The 16,045-nt window shown below is 30.6% G+C and overlaps 4 protein-coding genes across 4 annotated transcripts; 1 reads left to right on the plus strand and 3 right to left on the minus strand.

The window, feature by feature from the left end:
• Positions 1-389: 389 nt before the first annotated feature.
• Positions 390-4,569, plus strand: LOC123678453 (aspartate aminotransferase, mitochondrial). The gene is made up of 6 exons (XM_045615487.1): positions 390-574; positions 1,366-1,873; positions 2,684-2,866; positions 2,922-3,160; positions 3,690-3,840; positions 4,304-4,569. Exons 1-6 carry the CDS (start codon positions 495-497, stop codon positions 4,424-4,426), a joined length of 1,284 nt encoding a protein of 427 aa, XP_045471443.1. The 5' UTR covers positions 390-494; the 3' UTR covers positions 4,427-4,569.
• A 437-nt stretch (positions 4,570-5,006) lies between these two features.
• On the minus strand, positions 5,007-9,958 carry LOC123678452 (BRCA2-interacting transcriptional repressor EMSY). Its single transcript, XM_045615486.1, has 5 exons — positions 9,567-9,958; positions 9,338-9,512; positions 8,928-9,284; positions 7,565-8,769; positions 5,007-5,755 (listed from the first exon to the last, which is right to left on the minus strand). The coding sequence occupies exons 1-5, from the start codon at positions 9,625-9,627 to the stop codon at positions 5,583-5,585; spliced, it is 1,971 nt and encodes a 656-aa protein (XP_045471442.1). The 5' UTR covers positions 9,628-9,958; the 3' UTR covers positions 5,007-5,582.
• Positions 9,959-10,879: 921 nt separating this feature from the next.
• LOC123678152 (WD repeat-containing protein 75) lies at positions 10,880-13,286 on the minus strand. The gene has a single exon (XM_045615000.1). It carries the CDS (start codon positions 13,191-13,193, stop codon positions 10,956-10,958), a length of 2,238 nt encoding a protein of 745 aa, XP_045470956.1. The 5' UTR covers positions 13,194-13,286; the 3' UTR covers positions 10,880-10,955.
• A 368-nt stretch (positions 13,287-13,654) lies between these two features.
• Positions 13,655-16,014, minus strand: LOC123677675 (WD repeat and FYVE domain-containing protein 2). Its single transcript, XM_045614339.1, has 6 exons — positions 15,733-16,014; positions 15,335-15,682; positions 14,910-15,156; positions 14,623-14,812; positions 14,421-14,562; positions 13,655-14,047 (listed from the first exon to the last, which is right to left on the minus strand). The coding sequence occupies exons 1-6, from the start codon at positions 15,888-15,890 to the stop codon at positions 13,912-13,914; spliced, it is 1,221 nt and encodes a 406-aa protein (XP_045470295.1). The 5' UTR covers positions 15,891-16,014; the 3' UTR covers positions 13,655-13,911.
• Positions 16,015-16,045: the final 31 nt, after the last annotated feature.

Consider the following 16,045-nt stretch of genomic DNA (forward strand, 5'->3'; position numbering starts at 1 on the left):
TCTGTGGCTCTTTTGTCATTTGACATATCCGTATTAGTTCTATTCCCTTTCGTTTTTGTTTTGGTTTTGAAATTTAGATCAAAATCTTTATAGTTATATTTCAGTATTACCAATATTTTTTATCTAGATATCGATATAAATATCAATAGATATTATCTATACCAATTATAGAAAATTATATAGGACTATGAACTGGGATTAATAAAATTAGATCATTGAATTGTTTATAGCTATCGATTTCATCTAATAAATGCTAATAATTAATAAATGCTGATATTTTTAAACATCCAATGTTGTCAGAAACAAAAAACATAATTTTATTCTGAGTATTACGTAAATATTTGAAGATTTGGAAACACAGCACTTGTGCATCATGACCTTTCGTAACCTTGTCAAATTCCCACCACTTGATTATCTCTTGCCGGCTCATAATTTTATAATTTTTTTTCCATTTATTGATTGAGAATTGTTTGTGATAGTGTTATTGAGGAAATATGGCACTGAAGCAAACTACCTTTTTGTTCTCTTTAACTAAAAGATCTCCTAATTGGAATAATGTGGTACAAAGAGCTGGGTAAGGCTATATCAATTTGAAAAAAATAATACGTCTTTACTTATGATGCAAGAGATGATGAAAAATGAAGAAAATATCATTTCTTCGAGTTAGGAACTGAAGAAAAATCTAGGAGTTCAATAGCTTCAGCTTTGTTGAATCCACTATGTAATTATATGAAGGAGCTAGCTTGCTTGTTGAAGTTAATTTTTATGTTATGTTTGCAGAATAAAAACATATGATTTTTCCATTTTTGAGTTTTCATTTATTCGGAATTTGTTTTCAAAGTTTATGTACATGCTTCGACCATTTTTCACCATGTATAACCAGACTGCTATTTGCATTTGTATGTTATCTTTTCTTTTAACCATGGATCATCAAATAGGGAATATTTCACTTATATTTTCTTTTAACGCCGATATTCTTCTTATCAAGAAATCCATCTGAATAGAACAAATTAAAGTCTAAGATGGAATTAACTTTCAAAGAAGGCTCTGAATTATTTTGAATTGTATTGGAAATTATAACCAAAATAACTTGTTTTTCTGATAAAAAGGGGTTCTATAAACATTAAAAACCATATATTTTGGTGATATTGAAATGATTTCCAGTTTGACCTAGAAATTATTAAGAAATATTCAATAGGGTTTCTTGTTTCTGAACTAATAAAATTTACAAAATATAATTGAAGCAGGTAAGGTACTCTCAACTTTTCCTCTAATTTCTCTGTTTTAACAAAATCTCTGAGACTCATTGAAACTAATTAAAATAAAATGACAAATAGAAGTTCTATCATTATTTATTATTTTCAGCTCATGGTGGTCTCAAGTAGAGATGGGTCCTCCAGATGCAATTTTAGGAGTGACCGAAGCATACAAAAAAGACACCAACCCAAATAAAATAAACTTGGGAGTGGGTGCATACAGAGATGATAATGGTAAACCCTATGTTCTTCCTTGTGTGAAAAAAGCAGAATCTCAAATAGCCGCCAAAAATTTAGATAAAGAATATTCTCCAATTTCGGGAAGCGCAGAATTGTGCAAATACAGCATAGACCTAGCTTTAGGAGACGATTCAGAAGTTGTCAAAAACGGTAGAAATGCAACAGTTCAGACAATTTCTGGTACAGGAGCTTTAAGAGTTGGTGCGGCTTTCCTCAATGGTTTCTATCCATTTTCAAAAACCATTTATATTCCCGCTCCGTCCTGGGGGAATCACACTCCAATTTTCAAACATTCTGGAATGGAAGTGAAATCATACAAATTCTACGATCCGAAAACTTGCGGTTTCGACTTTAAAGGGGCATGTGATGATATTATGGTAAGTGACAAAAATAATAGAGAAATATTATAATAATAACTTATTAACCTGATGCATATTATGAATCTTGTTTTCTTTGTTGATGGTAAACACTCTTAAATCTTGTATTGAGAAACAATTATCTTGTAACTATCATCTATGATAAGGTTATCAGGAGAAAATGAAAGAATTCCGATTAAATTCCCTATGGACAATCAGAAGAATAATGATGAAAGACGAAATGAAGCAATATGAACTCGATTTTACTGAAATCATCTCACGACACTCGAAAGAGGGGTAATATATCATCATTTCGTAAATAATGATCATTCGAATTTTTTTTTCCGATATTCCAAAACTACGATTTCGAATGAGTTCATACCACAGAACACAAATTTATGCCAAGATCGCGTCTAAACAGAGAAAGTTCAAAATGAATATCGAAAAAAGCATAAAAGAAAAAGAAGAAAAAAATCATATTTCTGTGTCATCCAATTCCGTCACAGTTGAAATTTTGCGTTTAAATACTAGATTTTTTATAACAATTTATGCAGAATTATATGTTGATCGCCTGACCTACAGAACCATGAGAAATTCAGAAAGAATAACCCAATAGTTACAATTAGTTACAAACTAAATTTCAACTGGATATTATGTAAAAAATGTTCATGCCGAATTTCGTATCATTAGAAAATTTGTTGTGTACATTTTTTTAACAATATCCTAAATAAACATAGATATCTGAATTGAACAATATTTGTATTCATTAAGTTCATTTAACATAATTCCACGTCATATAAAACCTAGATAACATAAAATGTATTTTTGTAGAATATACCTGAGAAGTCAATTATTCTGCTTCATGCTTGCGCTCACAATCCAACCGGTGTTGATCCCAACCCAGAACAATGGCAAGAACTTTCCAATCTTATCAAAAAGAAAAACCTATTTCCCTTCTTTGACATGGCTTACCAAGGATTTGCATCTGGTAATATTGACAAAGATGCACATGCAGTAGGTATTTGAAATTTTTCAATTAGGTTTTTTATTAAATTTATTATATCCTCAGGTGAGATTATTCCTAAAAGAAGGTCATAACATAGCTCTTTGTCAGAGTTATGCCAAAAATATGGGTCTTTATGGGGAAAGAGTTGGAGCATTCAGTATTACCGCTGAGAACAAGGATGAGGCAGCTAGAGTTTTATCTCAAATTAAAATTCTCATTAGACCCATGTACTCTAATCCTCCAATCAATGGTGCTAGAATCGTTTCTGAAATTTTAGGAGATTCAAAACTCAAAGCTGATTGGTATGTATACAGTATGAATTTTATAGAACATACGTAATTCACAAATTAAAATTTTATGTTCCTGAAGGATATAGAAAAAAGATTACATTTCTATGACCACAAAACTATCGCAATTGAGATTTCAAGTTCCGGGCAAAATTTCATCGTCAGAATAATGGAAAATTCAAGATGAATGTTTAAAAAGAAATATGCAGAACTTGCGTGATCATAAATTCGTTCGGTTTGAGATTTTGTGCATATAATATAAAGATTGACAATTTCAAATTTCATCCTCTTCTTCTAACCACGATATTGTAGCTTCTATGCGTATAGAACTTCGTGTCAGAATCATAGAAAATTCAAGAAGAATATTGAAAAAAACGGGGAAAGCCCGGACATCGGGAGTTTTTTAGCCAGTTGCGCCCCTGAAGACCAAGTAGGCGCTCATCCTGACTTCATGTCAGATGCTTTACAAATTTTTTTATTGAGCAATTTAGATATAATACGAATATTTATTACAATATTCACTTACATATTACATTTCTCTTAGGCTTGTTGAAGTAAAAGGAATGGCTGACAGAATTATATCTGTCCGAACAAAACTCAGAGAGAATTTGAAAAAGGAAGGTTCAACTAGGAATTGGCAACATATTACCGATCAAATCGGTATGTTCTGTTTCACGGGAATGAATGCTGATCAAGTAAGTATTACTTGTCTTATTATTAACTCTATTTGTATACTCTAGCTCCAGAGAAAAAAGGGGATATCCATTCTGCTCAAATGTATGTAATTTTAGAATTCTGCGCCGCAAATGATTAGGTTCCATTCACTGATGGTCAAATTCTGCTAAATATTTCTCAAAATTCTTAAGTTCCTAATTGGGGAAATAAGTTTAATGGTTACCCATATGAAATGTTTTTTAAAAATAAAAAAGATACACATATTACATACGGAATTTTCATGTTTATGATTTTTAAGCAAGCACACAAAAGCCCCTGTATCGTAAATTCACGTGAATGTTGTTCTCTTTTTTCTTTATAACATATATTATTTCGAATAATAATTCAATTTTACTAGTTGAGCAACTGACCTTCATTGGGCTATGCTAATTTCTCAAACTTTATATAAATAAAAATGAAATAACCAATGCCTTTCTTCTTCAGGTTGGAAAATTGATTAAAGACCATAGTGTTTACCTAACAAAGGATGGTCGTATATCTATGGCAGGTGTAACTTCAAAGAATGTCGAGTACTTAGCGCATGCAATTCATCAAGTAACAAAATAAATCAATTGAGGTGCTCAGATGAAACCCGGATTTTATCAGTTTTAATGAGATTTTTTTTTTCTCTCGCATTTTCAAATCAATTTTGTTATTGATTTTGTTTACACTAATTGCTTTATTATATTGAATAAAGATAATTATAATGATCTTTACTTTTAATTATCCTGGAGACTTCTCAGTTTTGATGTTTCATTCTCAGGATGCAAAGGAGTTTCATTTGAAGAAAACTACCGAAAAGTTCAAATTTAAGATAAGAAACATGAAATAAAATCCACTAAACCGAATTTTCTTTAATTTTTATTTCACTATAAAAATTGTCTTTTCATATTTATAATAAAATTTTCAAATTTACATATATTATAGTTTCAATAAATAATTTACTGCATACCACTTTCAACATAAAATACCAACATATTGAGCAAAGTTTTGATAATTCAAGCAGAAAATATTTCCTCAATAATCTGTTAGCAAAAGAAAGATTATATATTATAATTCACAATAATAATAGTTTATTTTTTCTCAACTAACAAGAAATCACCCAAAAAATCAAATTTTTTTGTTTGACCCTTTTTTGAGAATATTCTTTTCTTACAAATAACTATTGATTTAAAGCTGTATAATTGGTGAATATAATATCTGAATGGAAGGAATGCCGCTGAAATTTCATATATAACAAACTCTACATTTGTTATAGGTACCTTGATGTGAAAAGAAATATTGAATAATAGCTAATAAATATTCTGGAAAATTTTAAACAAAAAATTATAATTTTATACCCTATCATTAATTACTTATTACCATAATAATCTCGCGAGAAAAGTTTTGAATAAGCGCTGTTACTGTGAATTTATTAATTTAATTCAGAAACAATGAAAATTTATCCAAATTTGATGAATTTCAATTTTCGATGTTTATAAATTTAACCAATGGCATCACAATTTTTTTCTATTTCAAATAAGTTGAAAACATTTGAGTGATATCTTGTTAATATTCACAATTTGTATGTTTTTATCATGGTAGATCTATATATATATGGAATTGCATGTTTCAGTAAATTTGTTTAACCAGTGCAAATTCAAAATATAACAAATTTAACAGTTGAGGTTAGCGAAGATTTTTATACAAAAATAATACAAATTTAAATTAAAATAAATAAGTGTCAGTTGTCAACATAAACTATTTCTTCTATTTCTTGCCTATGATCCATATTGTTCAACTGATCATCACTAAAATCTTCATTTTTACAGCTTTCATTTGAACTTTCCTTCATTTCTCTCTCAGGAGATAATCTGGATTCAGTTTCTATTACCTCTCCATCTGAAATATAGCAATCTGAAAAAAAAAATAGTTATTTCAAAAGCCTGAAGAATTTGATTTTCAATTTGATTATTAAAGAGATCGTGTTTCACATTTGTACAGGGTGTCCCAAATTTGATGCTCACTGAAACCATCTCGAGAACTATAAGACTAATAATAAGATATCAGAAATAAGATCTCAAGATATCCTGTTTCGTTCTCGAGTTACAGAGCAATTCTGAAAATTATTTCTTGGATTCTATTCGATATTCAGAAAATTCTAAAGGTTTTTTGTTAGTAATTTTTGTGGTTTACATAAAACTCATAACAGATTTAACAAAAAGCATTCTGTTACCTGTTTTTCAGAAATGTCTATTTCAAAGATATTGATATTTCGAATTCATTTTTTATGATGGAACATCTTTTATAAAAATAATTTTAATTTTTTTCGAGATTTTTTTGATTAATGCGATATGCGAAATTTTTATTGATTGTTTTCACTATTTTTTTTGTTGTCTTATTTTATTTTCATGATACTTTATTTTCACTTTGTATATATCATTTGGAAATGTGTTTTTATTTGGTTTTTGCATATGCAGAATGTTGTTTGTTTCATTTATTATCAATATGATAATTAAAAAGTTTTTTTTTTCAATTATATCCATGTTGGGCAGATATTGTTGACTGGTAACTTGGTGACACACCAAACTATGTTGTTTGTTTTTATTATTTTGTATATCTATTGGAAATATATTCATATTTTACTTTTTTCATATGAGAATTTTTATATCCATGAAACACCCTCCCCCCAAACAGTACCTTGGATCCGCCACTGTTTTGTGTTCTAACAACTCTTTCCGATTTTAATGAAATTTGGAATGGGCATTCAGTATTCGGCCACATATGGTCCCATACAAAATTCAGATTTACCAGATAAAGAAAACGTATTTGATGAAGTTTGGGATAGAACAGTAAATAATATTTAGGAATTTTTGAGTCAAATTCAATTCTGTCGGTCAGGCCGTAAACACAATAACTCCCAAAAGGAAAAACCTTTAAAATTTCAGGGTAGGCTCGGATCTAAAATGTCGCTGCTGTCTTTGTTAATGGCTGTTCTAAATTTTGTTTTTATGATAATTTCAAAACTACAGATCGAAAGTAAATATCACATTTAGTTGTGAAATAATAATTTCAATCTTTATGCAAAATTTCATGTTGATCTCATAACCAGAAGCATAGAGAATTCAAGAAGGATATTGAAAGAAAATTACCCAATATTCCCTTGATCATAGAACTGACAGAATAGTTATTTATAATACAAGTGCAGAAGGCATTGATATTCTTCCACGAGTTCAAAATTCAAAAACGAGCCACGAAGTGCCGAGTTTTGGAATGAACGAGTGGTAGAATGAGCCTTCTGGACGAGTATTATACATTATTTTCGCTAATTCATTGCATTTTCATTGAAATTAATGAAATATTTCCATAAATATAATTTAGTGATTTTTGCATTGAAAAATGTTGGTTGGCAGAACTGATTTCTTTAAGGCAAATTGATGAATTGACAGATAAAGCCGTGGCGGAAAGTTCGGAGTACCAACATAGAATAATAAAATATAACCATGAAAACTGTGCGTTTCTGATATATTCTCGCAAGATTTTGTTCTACAAGATGTGGAAGAATGAACGGAATAACCACAGAATTAGAGAAATAAAATTTGGAGTCTATAATCAAAATGAGATATAAAATAACAATTTCAGGTTTTTCACATAATCAGAACCATAAAAAATTCAATATTGGAAAAGAAATGCCTGTGAATTGAAGATCAATTTAAAGATACTCACCTATTTCAGGGAGACAAACTATTCCACTCTTATCCACTTCAACAGTTTCCACAACTTCCTCGATATCCTCCTCAGATTTTACTTCAACTACAGCATCTTCAGGTACTGTTTCAATATGAAACTCTTCAATTTGATTATCATAATCATCATCCACAGTGATGACTTTATTAACTACTGAAGAATTCTTTGTTAATTCTTTAAGTTTTTCCATGTTTCTAGCACAATTTGAACTTCCCGTTTCAGGATTTGTTGATAAAGGTACTATTTGAGTATTATCGATGTTTTCTATTATTTTAGTAGGAGCTGCTATTGGTAAAGTGTTTATTGTTTTTGTCAAGTTCTGCATATTACCCATAGAATTCATAATATACATTGAAGAAGGTATTGCTGATGTTGTAGTTTTTCCAACGATTTTTCCTCCTAGAGGAAGTACTTTAATGCTTCCTTTGTTCAACATTTGCAGTTGTGTTATCGGAAGAACCTTCTTTCCGGTATTGACAGGATTACTTGTTCTCACAGTTACTACTTTGTGCTTTACAGAATTGAAACTATTTGAATTGACAGTACTGGTTGCTAAAGTGACTGGAGCGCCAGAAGTGCTTACAATTTTAAATTTATCAAAATTTTTTACCGATATATTTTTAACAAAAGGAATAGTTAATGTTCTTTGAAGAATACTACTATTAGGCATTGTTTGTGCATTTGAAACAACAATCAGTTTCTGATTTGTCGTTGGTACAGCTTTTGCTATAGGTTTTCTTGAAGGACACACTTTCAATGTTTTCTGTAACTCCATATTCATATTAGTTCCAGATGAGGTATTCAACGGCTTGAACATAATATTATTTGATTTAGTTAAAAACTTCAATCGATTGTTGATATTCTCATTTATATTGAAAGGTGGAGATGCTATATGATTTGCTTCATTAAGTTTTGTCATATTGGAGTTGTTTATGTCTGGAACTTGATCCGAATGATCCTCCGAAATCAGAGGACTTGATTGTTGTAAGTTGATATTTTGGAGGATATTAATTTTTGATCCATTTGCTGAGGGTGTATTCATATTGGAATTCATTGGAATTTTTACCATTTGAGGCTTTTGTGATAGAACAGGATGTTGAGTTTTATTTTGGAGAACCTCTGATTGGTCTAGTTCCATTTTCACTTTTGTAAACTGTTCTTTTGTTTTGGATTTTGTTTTTTGTCTGTAATACAAAATATTCATCATTTGAAAAAACAAACCATCATTATAAAACTAATTAATTTGTTATTATGTACTAATACTGTAATATCAAATTGAAAAATCATATTACCTATTCTGGTATTTTAATTGATGAAATTACTGTTTACAAATAATACTAACCTATAAATTTGCTGTATTCTACTCATTTTATTAGATGGTCCAAGAAGATGTTGAGCTAAACTACTATTTTCAGAAAATTTTCTCTTCCTTAATTCTTCATGTTTTGGCTGTTCATTAATTCTAAATGAACCTTTATTGCAATCCCCCAAGATATTTTGATTAGACTGAACAATCATGGATCGTTTCCTTTCTGTATTGGCTGGTAATGGCAACTGTTTATTACTTAAATCAGCATTTTCAGCCACTTCATCAGCCATAGCTGAGAAAGCAGTTTGTGGTGCCATCCTTGGCATAAGGGGAATCACCCTACGTCCTTCTTGTGCCCAATCACTATTATATTCATTTTGTGCATTTACACTGAAATTTTTAAGCATGAGAATAGTGAATGTGAAAAATGACTTATTGCTTACTGAAATGCTATAGTTGTTAGTTTTTCATCAGTTAATGCCCTCCTTATTTCAGCTTTATGTCTTTCTTGAGATATATTCAGAACACAGCTAGTTTCCCTTAATAATTTTCGTTTATCAGGATTAAGAGGTCCTTGGGCTCTCAAAGCAGAAACTAAATGAGAATAAGCTTCTAATTCTAAAACAGAAGGCATATTCAGAGTGAAATTCGTCCTTCATAAATTGAGTTTACCTAAATTTCTTAAACTTTGTATAGATTCATCTTTTGTCATATCAATCAATAACGGCCACATATTAAAAAGTCAATACACTGTTCTCCAAGCAATGAATTAATTCATGATCAAATTTTAGAATTCATTTGTTTTATTCGAAGATGACAGATACTTTTTTGCAGGTTATCTCCTACAAATCAAACTAACTACCTCCTTGTAAACTGTCAAGCAATAATAGGGGTCTTTGTACAATATTACCAACAAGTTGAAATATTATGAATTCATAACTGGAACAGTGATTTCAGTGAATGCTTTCCATTTAATTAGCTGTAAAAAACGGAATAATGGAGTTTGACACTCATAAATCTAAACAACAACGGCGCCAACTATTTGAAAATATCGTTGAATGACATATGGCAGGGACATAATTTATGACTCTGACATTTGTTATTCTATAACCACAGACTAATCTGTGGAATAACCCCAGAGGCTAGTTTTGCTGGAGTAATCCGATATGAAATGTTATTCAAAATGGAAATATTTTATATAATTTATCAAATTATATATTTTTAGCCTTTCTTGAAATAATAAAATGATTTATTACATTCTAACATAGAAGAATACGTTTTATGTATTTTGACATAAGAATAATTTTATTATTATGTGAAGAATGTATAATCACAGATTACTAGTCTGTGGTATAATGTATCTACAACATAGAATATAGCGATATGTATTTTGTGTTTACTTGTGCGTTTGTTCCGGGTAAATACCAAATTTGAATGTTTCTGAAAGAAATCATTTTCCGAAACTTGATCAGGAAATTTAAACCAGGAATTTTAGTGGTGATGCCGACTAGGTATACTTTTTCTACAAAATGCTAGACCGATCAGTTTGAAAGGGATTCAAATCCCGATTGATATTTTTTATCAAGGAAAATTTTACGATAGAGGATATTAATAAACCATAATGAAAACTTTTCAGGGTTTTTATTATTGATATTTCTTGTTTCAACTGTTTTTTCTACTAGTTCAATAAATTTAACCACTTCAATTGTAATTTTTCATTTGGTCAATTAGTTGAAGTAATTTCTATTCTAATGATGCTCAATAACAATTAATAATGATAATTCAGTGGTAAAACTATTTTAAAAAAAATAATCGCTAGATAATTTAATTAATTAGTTTTGTTCTAGTTTCTTTGAAATCAAGCATTTTTTTAAGAACCATAAATGAAATGATGTACACAACTGAATATTTAGATTTATAATTATAATTCTGCAGATTTATAACAATCTCAACTACTTTCATTTTATGAAAAAAAGAAGGTTGCATTACTTTCCATGAAAAAAATATATTATACAATTAAAATACAGAATTTTAAATTTTTTATGATCCTATTACACAATTCTAATTGGCTGCTCTTATTCTCTTAAATTCCGATTTGAACAAAGCCAAAACCACCAATGCTGGAGGAATGGCTCTACCACTGTCTGTAAACACACTTTCTCTCTTTCTTTTAAGGGATTTATGTACATCTTGCAACATATAACTATTGGCGACTTCGGAATGTTTTGTGAATGGCATCATTTTATTAAACAAAGAAGCCATCTGTTCATCAGGATTTTCATCGATGTATTGGTCAATTGGATATTCTTCAGTAGATTCAGCTCCAATTGAAAATAATTCTTTATTAGAATCTATAAAAAACAGCTCAACTCTTTTGTACCAATCTGAATTGGTATCTACATTTGAAGATTGGGTTGGGACAAATGCTGCTGCCATTATTTGCTTTGATGATAAAATTTCGTCATTTTCATAAACAGGTTCATGGGAATCTGGAGAAAAAATTTTAACTTCTCCTTTCTTTGTGATAACACCCATGTATAACGATAGCCTATCTGCTATAAGAAACTCTACATCTAATGGCACAGTCCATTTTAGTCTTTGAGTTAAAATATTCCAAACCCATAATCTGTCCTTTGTTGCTACTACAACCAAGTGACGCATATCACTTCTCCCAAACTCAACTTTTTCCACATTTGTTTTGTATTTTGGATACACTAGGGATGATTCCAATTGACAAATATCTGGTGACCAAATTGTCAAATTTGGGCCAAAACCAATAGCCATTAGAGAACCATCGACAGAAAATGATAAACCTCTACATGGCATATCTGCATATGTATAACTGTTCTTAATAGTCCAACATGTACGTTCTGTATTGACTTGTTGTATGGTTATTTTGTGCCAGATTTTGAATTTATTATCTTCGCCAACTGTTACACATTTTATATTTTGATGTTCATTCACACATTGAAATGCAATTGACGAGATTGAATCTTGATGTGGTTCATTTATGGATGTATTCAATTCATATATTTGACGAGACTCATCAAATGACCAAAATTTCAATCTCAATCTTTGAATATTGAATTCAGATTCTGTCAACTCTTCTACTGTGGCTAACCAAAGACTATTTTTACTGAAAGTAAATTTTTTAACCTCTGTATTAGGTATCTCAATATTTCTTTCATTCGATTTTTTGTTTTGACTTACAACATCTATGCTGTATAATAAACTATCATTTCTTGGTTGATAAAATTGTAATTGTCCAATATTGCCATTCATAACAAGGGTCTCAGTTCTCGAATCGAGTATAATGCCACAATCATAATTATCTCCAACAACAAAATGTTGAATTGTACTAACATTGTCCAGATTTGAATCAACAATTTTCACTGCACTATTTGAAGTGGAAAGAGCTAATAATTGATTTCTTGAAGATACTCCTATTTCTTCAAGGTATCCTGATAAACGGGGCAAAAACTTTTTGTCTTGGCTATTGTTCCAATCCCACCTTACAAGCACAGATTCATTTCCGCCACTATAAAAATAACTACCAGCAGCTGAAAATGCTAAGCAATTAACAGGTAATGTGTGCCAATGATAGATTGATTTTGTTGGATTTTTACTAAATATGTTCTGCCATAATATCACTTTCCCTTCAGAATCACCTGTCAACACAATTTCTTCTTGTTTATGGCACTCTAAACATGTAGTATATAAATTCTTAAATTTTTTCTCGAAAACAAAAACTTGTGACGACTTATTGATGTTATCAATATTAATGAAATGCAGGCTTTTTTTATCGGCAATAGCAAAAAACCTTTTACCAACACCAATGAATGTTTTTTCACCTTTGATATCTACTTTGAAATTCTGCAACGATTCTTTTGCAGTATTTATCAAAGCAGCTATGACTTTTCCAAGCTTTGTATAAGTAACAATACCTTCCAATTCTTCTTGATTTTGATCTGGTAGTAGATGAAACGAACTGATTTTTTCACACTTTATCTTCTTCGTTATGGTTTTGAATCTGGTTGAAGTTTTCCAAGCACGGAACTCTCCATCTTCTGATAATGCGACAAGGTTCTCAATATCCTTTATTTGAACAACATCGAATCCAACTATGGTTTGGTTTAATCCTCGGTATTCTGATATTAGCTGTCCAGTTTTTGTGCTATATTGAAGAACACTTCGTTTTTTCACAATAAAAACACTATCTTCGGAATTAGAAAATTTCGGTTTCAGATGGGTATAACGTCCTCCCCCTTGATATTTAAGTTTAACTTTTTCTCCACTCATTATGTATTGTTTTCAAAAAACTTTGATCCACACGGTAAAACTAGAATACACTTCCCACATTTCTTTAGGATCGTCACTATTCACAAGTGTAAAAGTTAGGTTAGAAAGAGGTTATGTTGAAAATAGTCATAGAATCGGGTTCGATTTCTTTTTTTTCTTTGTAAAAACTTGAAGCTGTAGAATTTTGTACTATGGAATACACTGATCTTTAATTTCTGAATAAAAAAGCTTTAAACTCCAATAGAAATTCAGTATACCAGAATGTGGTCACTTCAATCTCGGGCATTATCAGCCAATTGCATTGAAAATTCTACCGTTACTTGGCTTAAGTTCTAATAAGCTTTTTCATAGTTTGCCACCACTCCTTATCAAAATTTAAAATATATTCTACTATTTTTACTACGTATTCTATCAATCTGAAATATTTATGAGGAATCCGAGGTAGTACAAAAAAAATTGTATAGAGTTGATTTTGCTTTAATAACTCTCTTGATAGACACTACATATAAAAAAACAGTTTCAATAATTCTAACAGATAACTCATCATTTCTATATTAATTCGTTTTCCAGAATGAAGTTAGTACAATTTATGATGAGGCATCATATTCAAAAAACTATAAGGCTTATAACATAAATATAACATTATTTCTTTACAAATATAAATCAAAGCACATGAAAGATTATAAATCACATTTCAAGTGTTAAGGAATCAATTGATTCAAAACAATGGGGATATATCCCAAACTTTGATAATACGATCTTGACCAACAGAAAGTAATTTTTTTGTGGTTTGGTCTATGGTCATTGAAACGATAGCATGTTTGGCGTCATGGAATGTAGCCATAGATGGTCGCCTGTAAAATATAATATATAATAATAGGCAGGTCGTAAAAACGCATATAGAAAAAATTCAAGAAAAGCACCAACTTGGCCTCAGAAGCTTTTGAGCGCCTGTTCATTCATGCAAGAAAAATCTTCCCATTTTCAAAAATTTAACTGACCTAAATTGATGGTGCTAGAGTAGCTAGAGGGTGAATTCCATAGGAAACATCAAAAAGTATTGTTAGAGATAAAGCAAGTAACAGTAAAAAATAGAAAGAGCAGAAATCATTCCAAAAGTAATTTTGTGGGATTTCCTTTTCTAATTTTGGTAAATTCAAAAGCAGAATTGACAATTGATAAATATAAAAACTTTTAATGAATCCTACAATATCTAAGTGTACTCACTCTTTATCTTTCAGATTATTGTGACAAGGATCACAAACTCTAATAGGGAATTCGAAACCCATCGCTGGAATAGTAAGTCTTCCGGCAGAACATTTTTCGCAAACAGCTTTACCACAATGCCTGCAATGGTGCTGTCTTAGACCTGAAAAATTTTAAAATAGCATACACAGATATTTTTCCCTTCAATATTCTAATAATATACCTAATTGTCTTTGGTCCATCATAGCCCTGAGATTCCAGAAGAATGGACGACCACAGAGTTGGCACAAGTCCGACTCAACCCATTCAGGAGTTTCTTTTCTTTCCTGACCCATTTCCCAGAAAACAATGACTCCATCTTCACCTGCACTCACTAGTTGTTTAGTAGTATTCAAATAATATAATGCAGAAACCTGAAATGATATGTTTGAAAAAATAGCAAACCTGACATAGTTTTTCATTTTCAGGTAAAACTATATCAATTTATCTTATTGGAACAATGAATCTTACCTTATTATGATGTCCCTGGAGCTCATATGCATGTCCTTGTTGCCCGCCAATATCCCATACAATAACAGTTTTATCAAAAGAACCACTAAACAGCATACTTCTTTCCAAATCCCATGCAAGAGAACGTACAGAGCCAGAATGTCCTTTAAATGTTGTTATTACAGATAAACCATCATTTTCTAATTTCAACATAGTTATGGTGCCAGAATAATCCCCAACAAATGCATGTTTGCTTTGTGTATCAAATCTGGTTTCTAATAAGGAAATTATAATCACTATATTAAGTTATTTGAATCATCACAGTTCTTAATTTGATAGTTCAATCTATTAATATGTAAGTGAAATATCAATGGAAAACATATTAAAATTATCAATGTTTGTATTAAATTTAAAATGGTTATTTATGAAGGAGTTGAAAAGGATACTGAAGTGATGTACACCATGCTTCTGAAGTAAATGTTCCCAAGTTTCTTCCAGTTTGGGTACATTCAAAAGAGAATACTTTGTCCCTACCAACACTGAGAACCCATTCACATTCTAATGAGAAAATTATTTCAGTTACTCTAGCTTGATGGACTAGATATTCTTTCGTAAGCATCATCCGATTGAAATCTGAGGCAAGGGAGTACTCAGAAACAGTACCATTTTCTTGGCCAATGAAGAGTTGTCTTGTTTCTATAGTATAATAAACAGAAGTTGCCCCACTGGGCATATATTGACAAATACTTGGCCAATATTGTCCAGAGTCCCTTTTCAGCCAAACTCGAACAGTTCTATAAAAAGAAAAATGAGATGGGATTTTTCATTTTGAATAGATTCGTACTTATCATCAGATACGCTGATAACTCCTTCTTCTCCTGGAATTAAAACAGCGGCATTAATTTCATCGGTACACCCTTCTAATTTCGCTAAGAGGGCGGGTTTTTTTGTGGTACAAAATCTATCGTTTGATTGTGTTGCTGGTTTAATTTCGGCTGCCATTGTTATTAAAATATCCACATAATTAACAACAATTTTCTTTTGAATGAGTTGGATAAAACGAATAAATTTCGATTTTGGTCTTAATGTCAGTTTGGCAAGATAACAAGATATGAATATTCTATAAAACTGACAACTTTGACAACTAGAACCGAAAG

This window comes from Harmonia axyridis, chromosome 4, assembly GCF_914767665.1.
Source record: "Harmonia axyridis chromosome 4, icHarAxyr1.1, whole genome shotgun sequence".
In the NCBI taxonomy this organism is placed as follows: domain Eukaryota; kingdom Metazoa; phylum Arthropoda; class Insecta; order Coleoptera; family Coccinellidae; genus Harmonia; species Harmonia axyridis.

Excerpts from the sequence above, each read along its gene's own strand:
- LOC123677675 (XM_045614339.1), bottom strand. The coding sequence starts at position 15,890 with ATGGCAGCCGAAATTAAACCAGCAACACAATCAAACGATAGATTTTGT. Across the intron at positions 15,683-15,732 it reads ATCAGCGTATCTGATGATAA|AACTGTTCGAGTTTGGCTGA; the intron begins GTACGAATCTAT and ends TTCTTTTTATAG. Across the intron at positions 14,048-14,420 it reads AATAATCTGAAAGATAAAGA|GCGACCATCTATGGCTACAT; the intron begins GTGAGTACACTT and ends TATATTTTACAG.
- LOC123678452 (XM_045615486.1), bottom strand. The coding sequence starts at position 9,627 with ATGTGGCCGTTATTGATTGATATGACAAAAGATGAATCTATACAAAGT. Across the intron at positions 9,285-9,337 it reads CTAACAACTATAGCATTTCA|TGTAAATGCACAAAATGAAT; the intron begins GTAAGCAATAAG and ends TAAAAATTTCAG. Across the intron at positions 8,770-8,927 it reads AGAATACAGCAAATTTATAG|ACAAAAAACAAAATCCAAAA; the intron begins GTTAGTATTATT and ends TTTGTATTACAG.
- LOC123678453 (XM_045615487.1), top strand. The coding sequence starts at position 495 with ATGGCACTGAAGCAAACTACCTTTTTGTTCTCTTTAACTAAAAGATCT. Across the intron at positions 2,867-2,921 it reads TTGACAAAGATGCACATGCA|GTGAGATTATTCCTAAAAGA; the intron begins GTAGGTATTTGA and ends TTATATCCTCAG. Across the intron at positions 3,841-4,303 it reads CGGGAATGAATGCTGATCAA|GTTGGAAAATTGATTAAAGA; the intron begins GTAAGTATTACT and ends TTTCTTCTTCAG.
- LOC123678152 (XM_045615000.1), bottom strand. The coding sequence starts at position 13,193 with ATGAGTGGAGAAAAAGTTAAACTTAAATATCAAGGGGGAGGACGTTAT.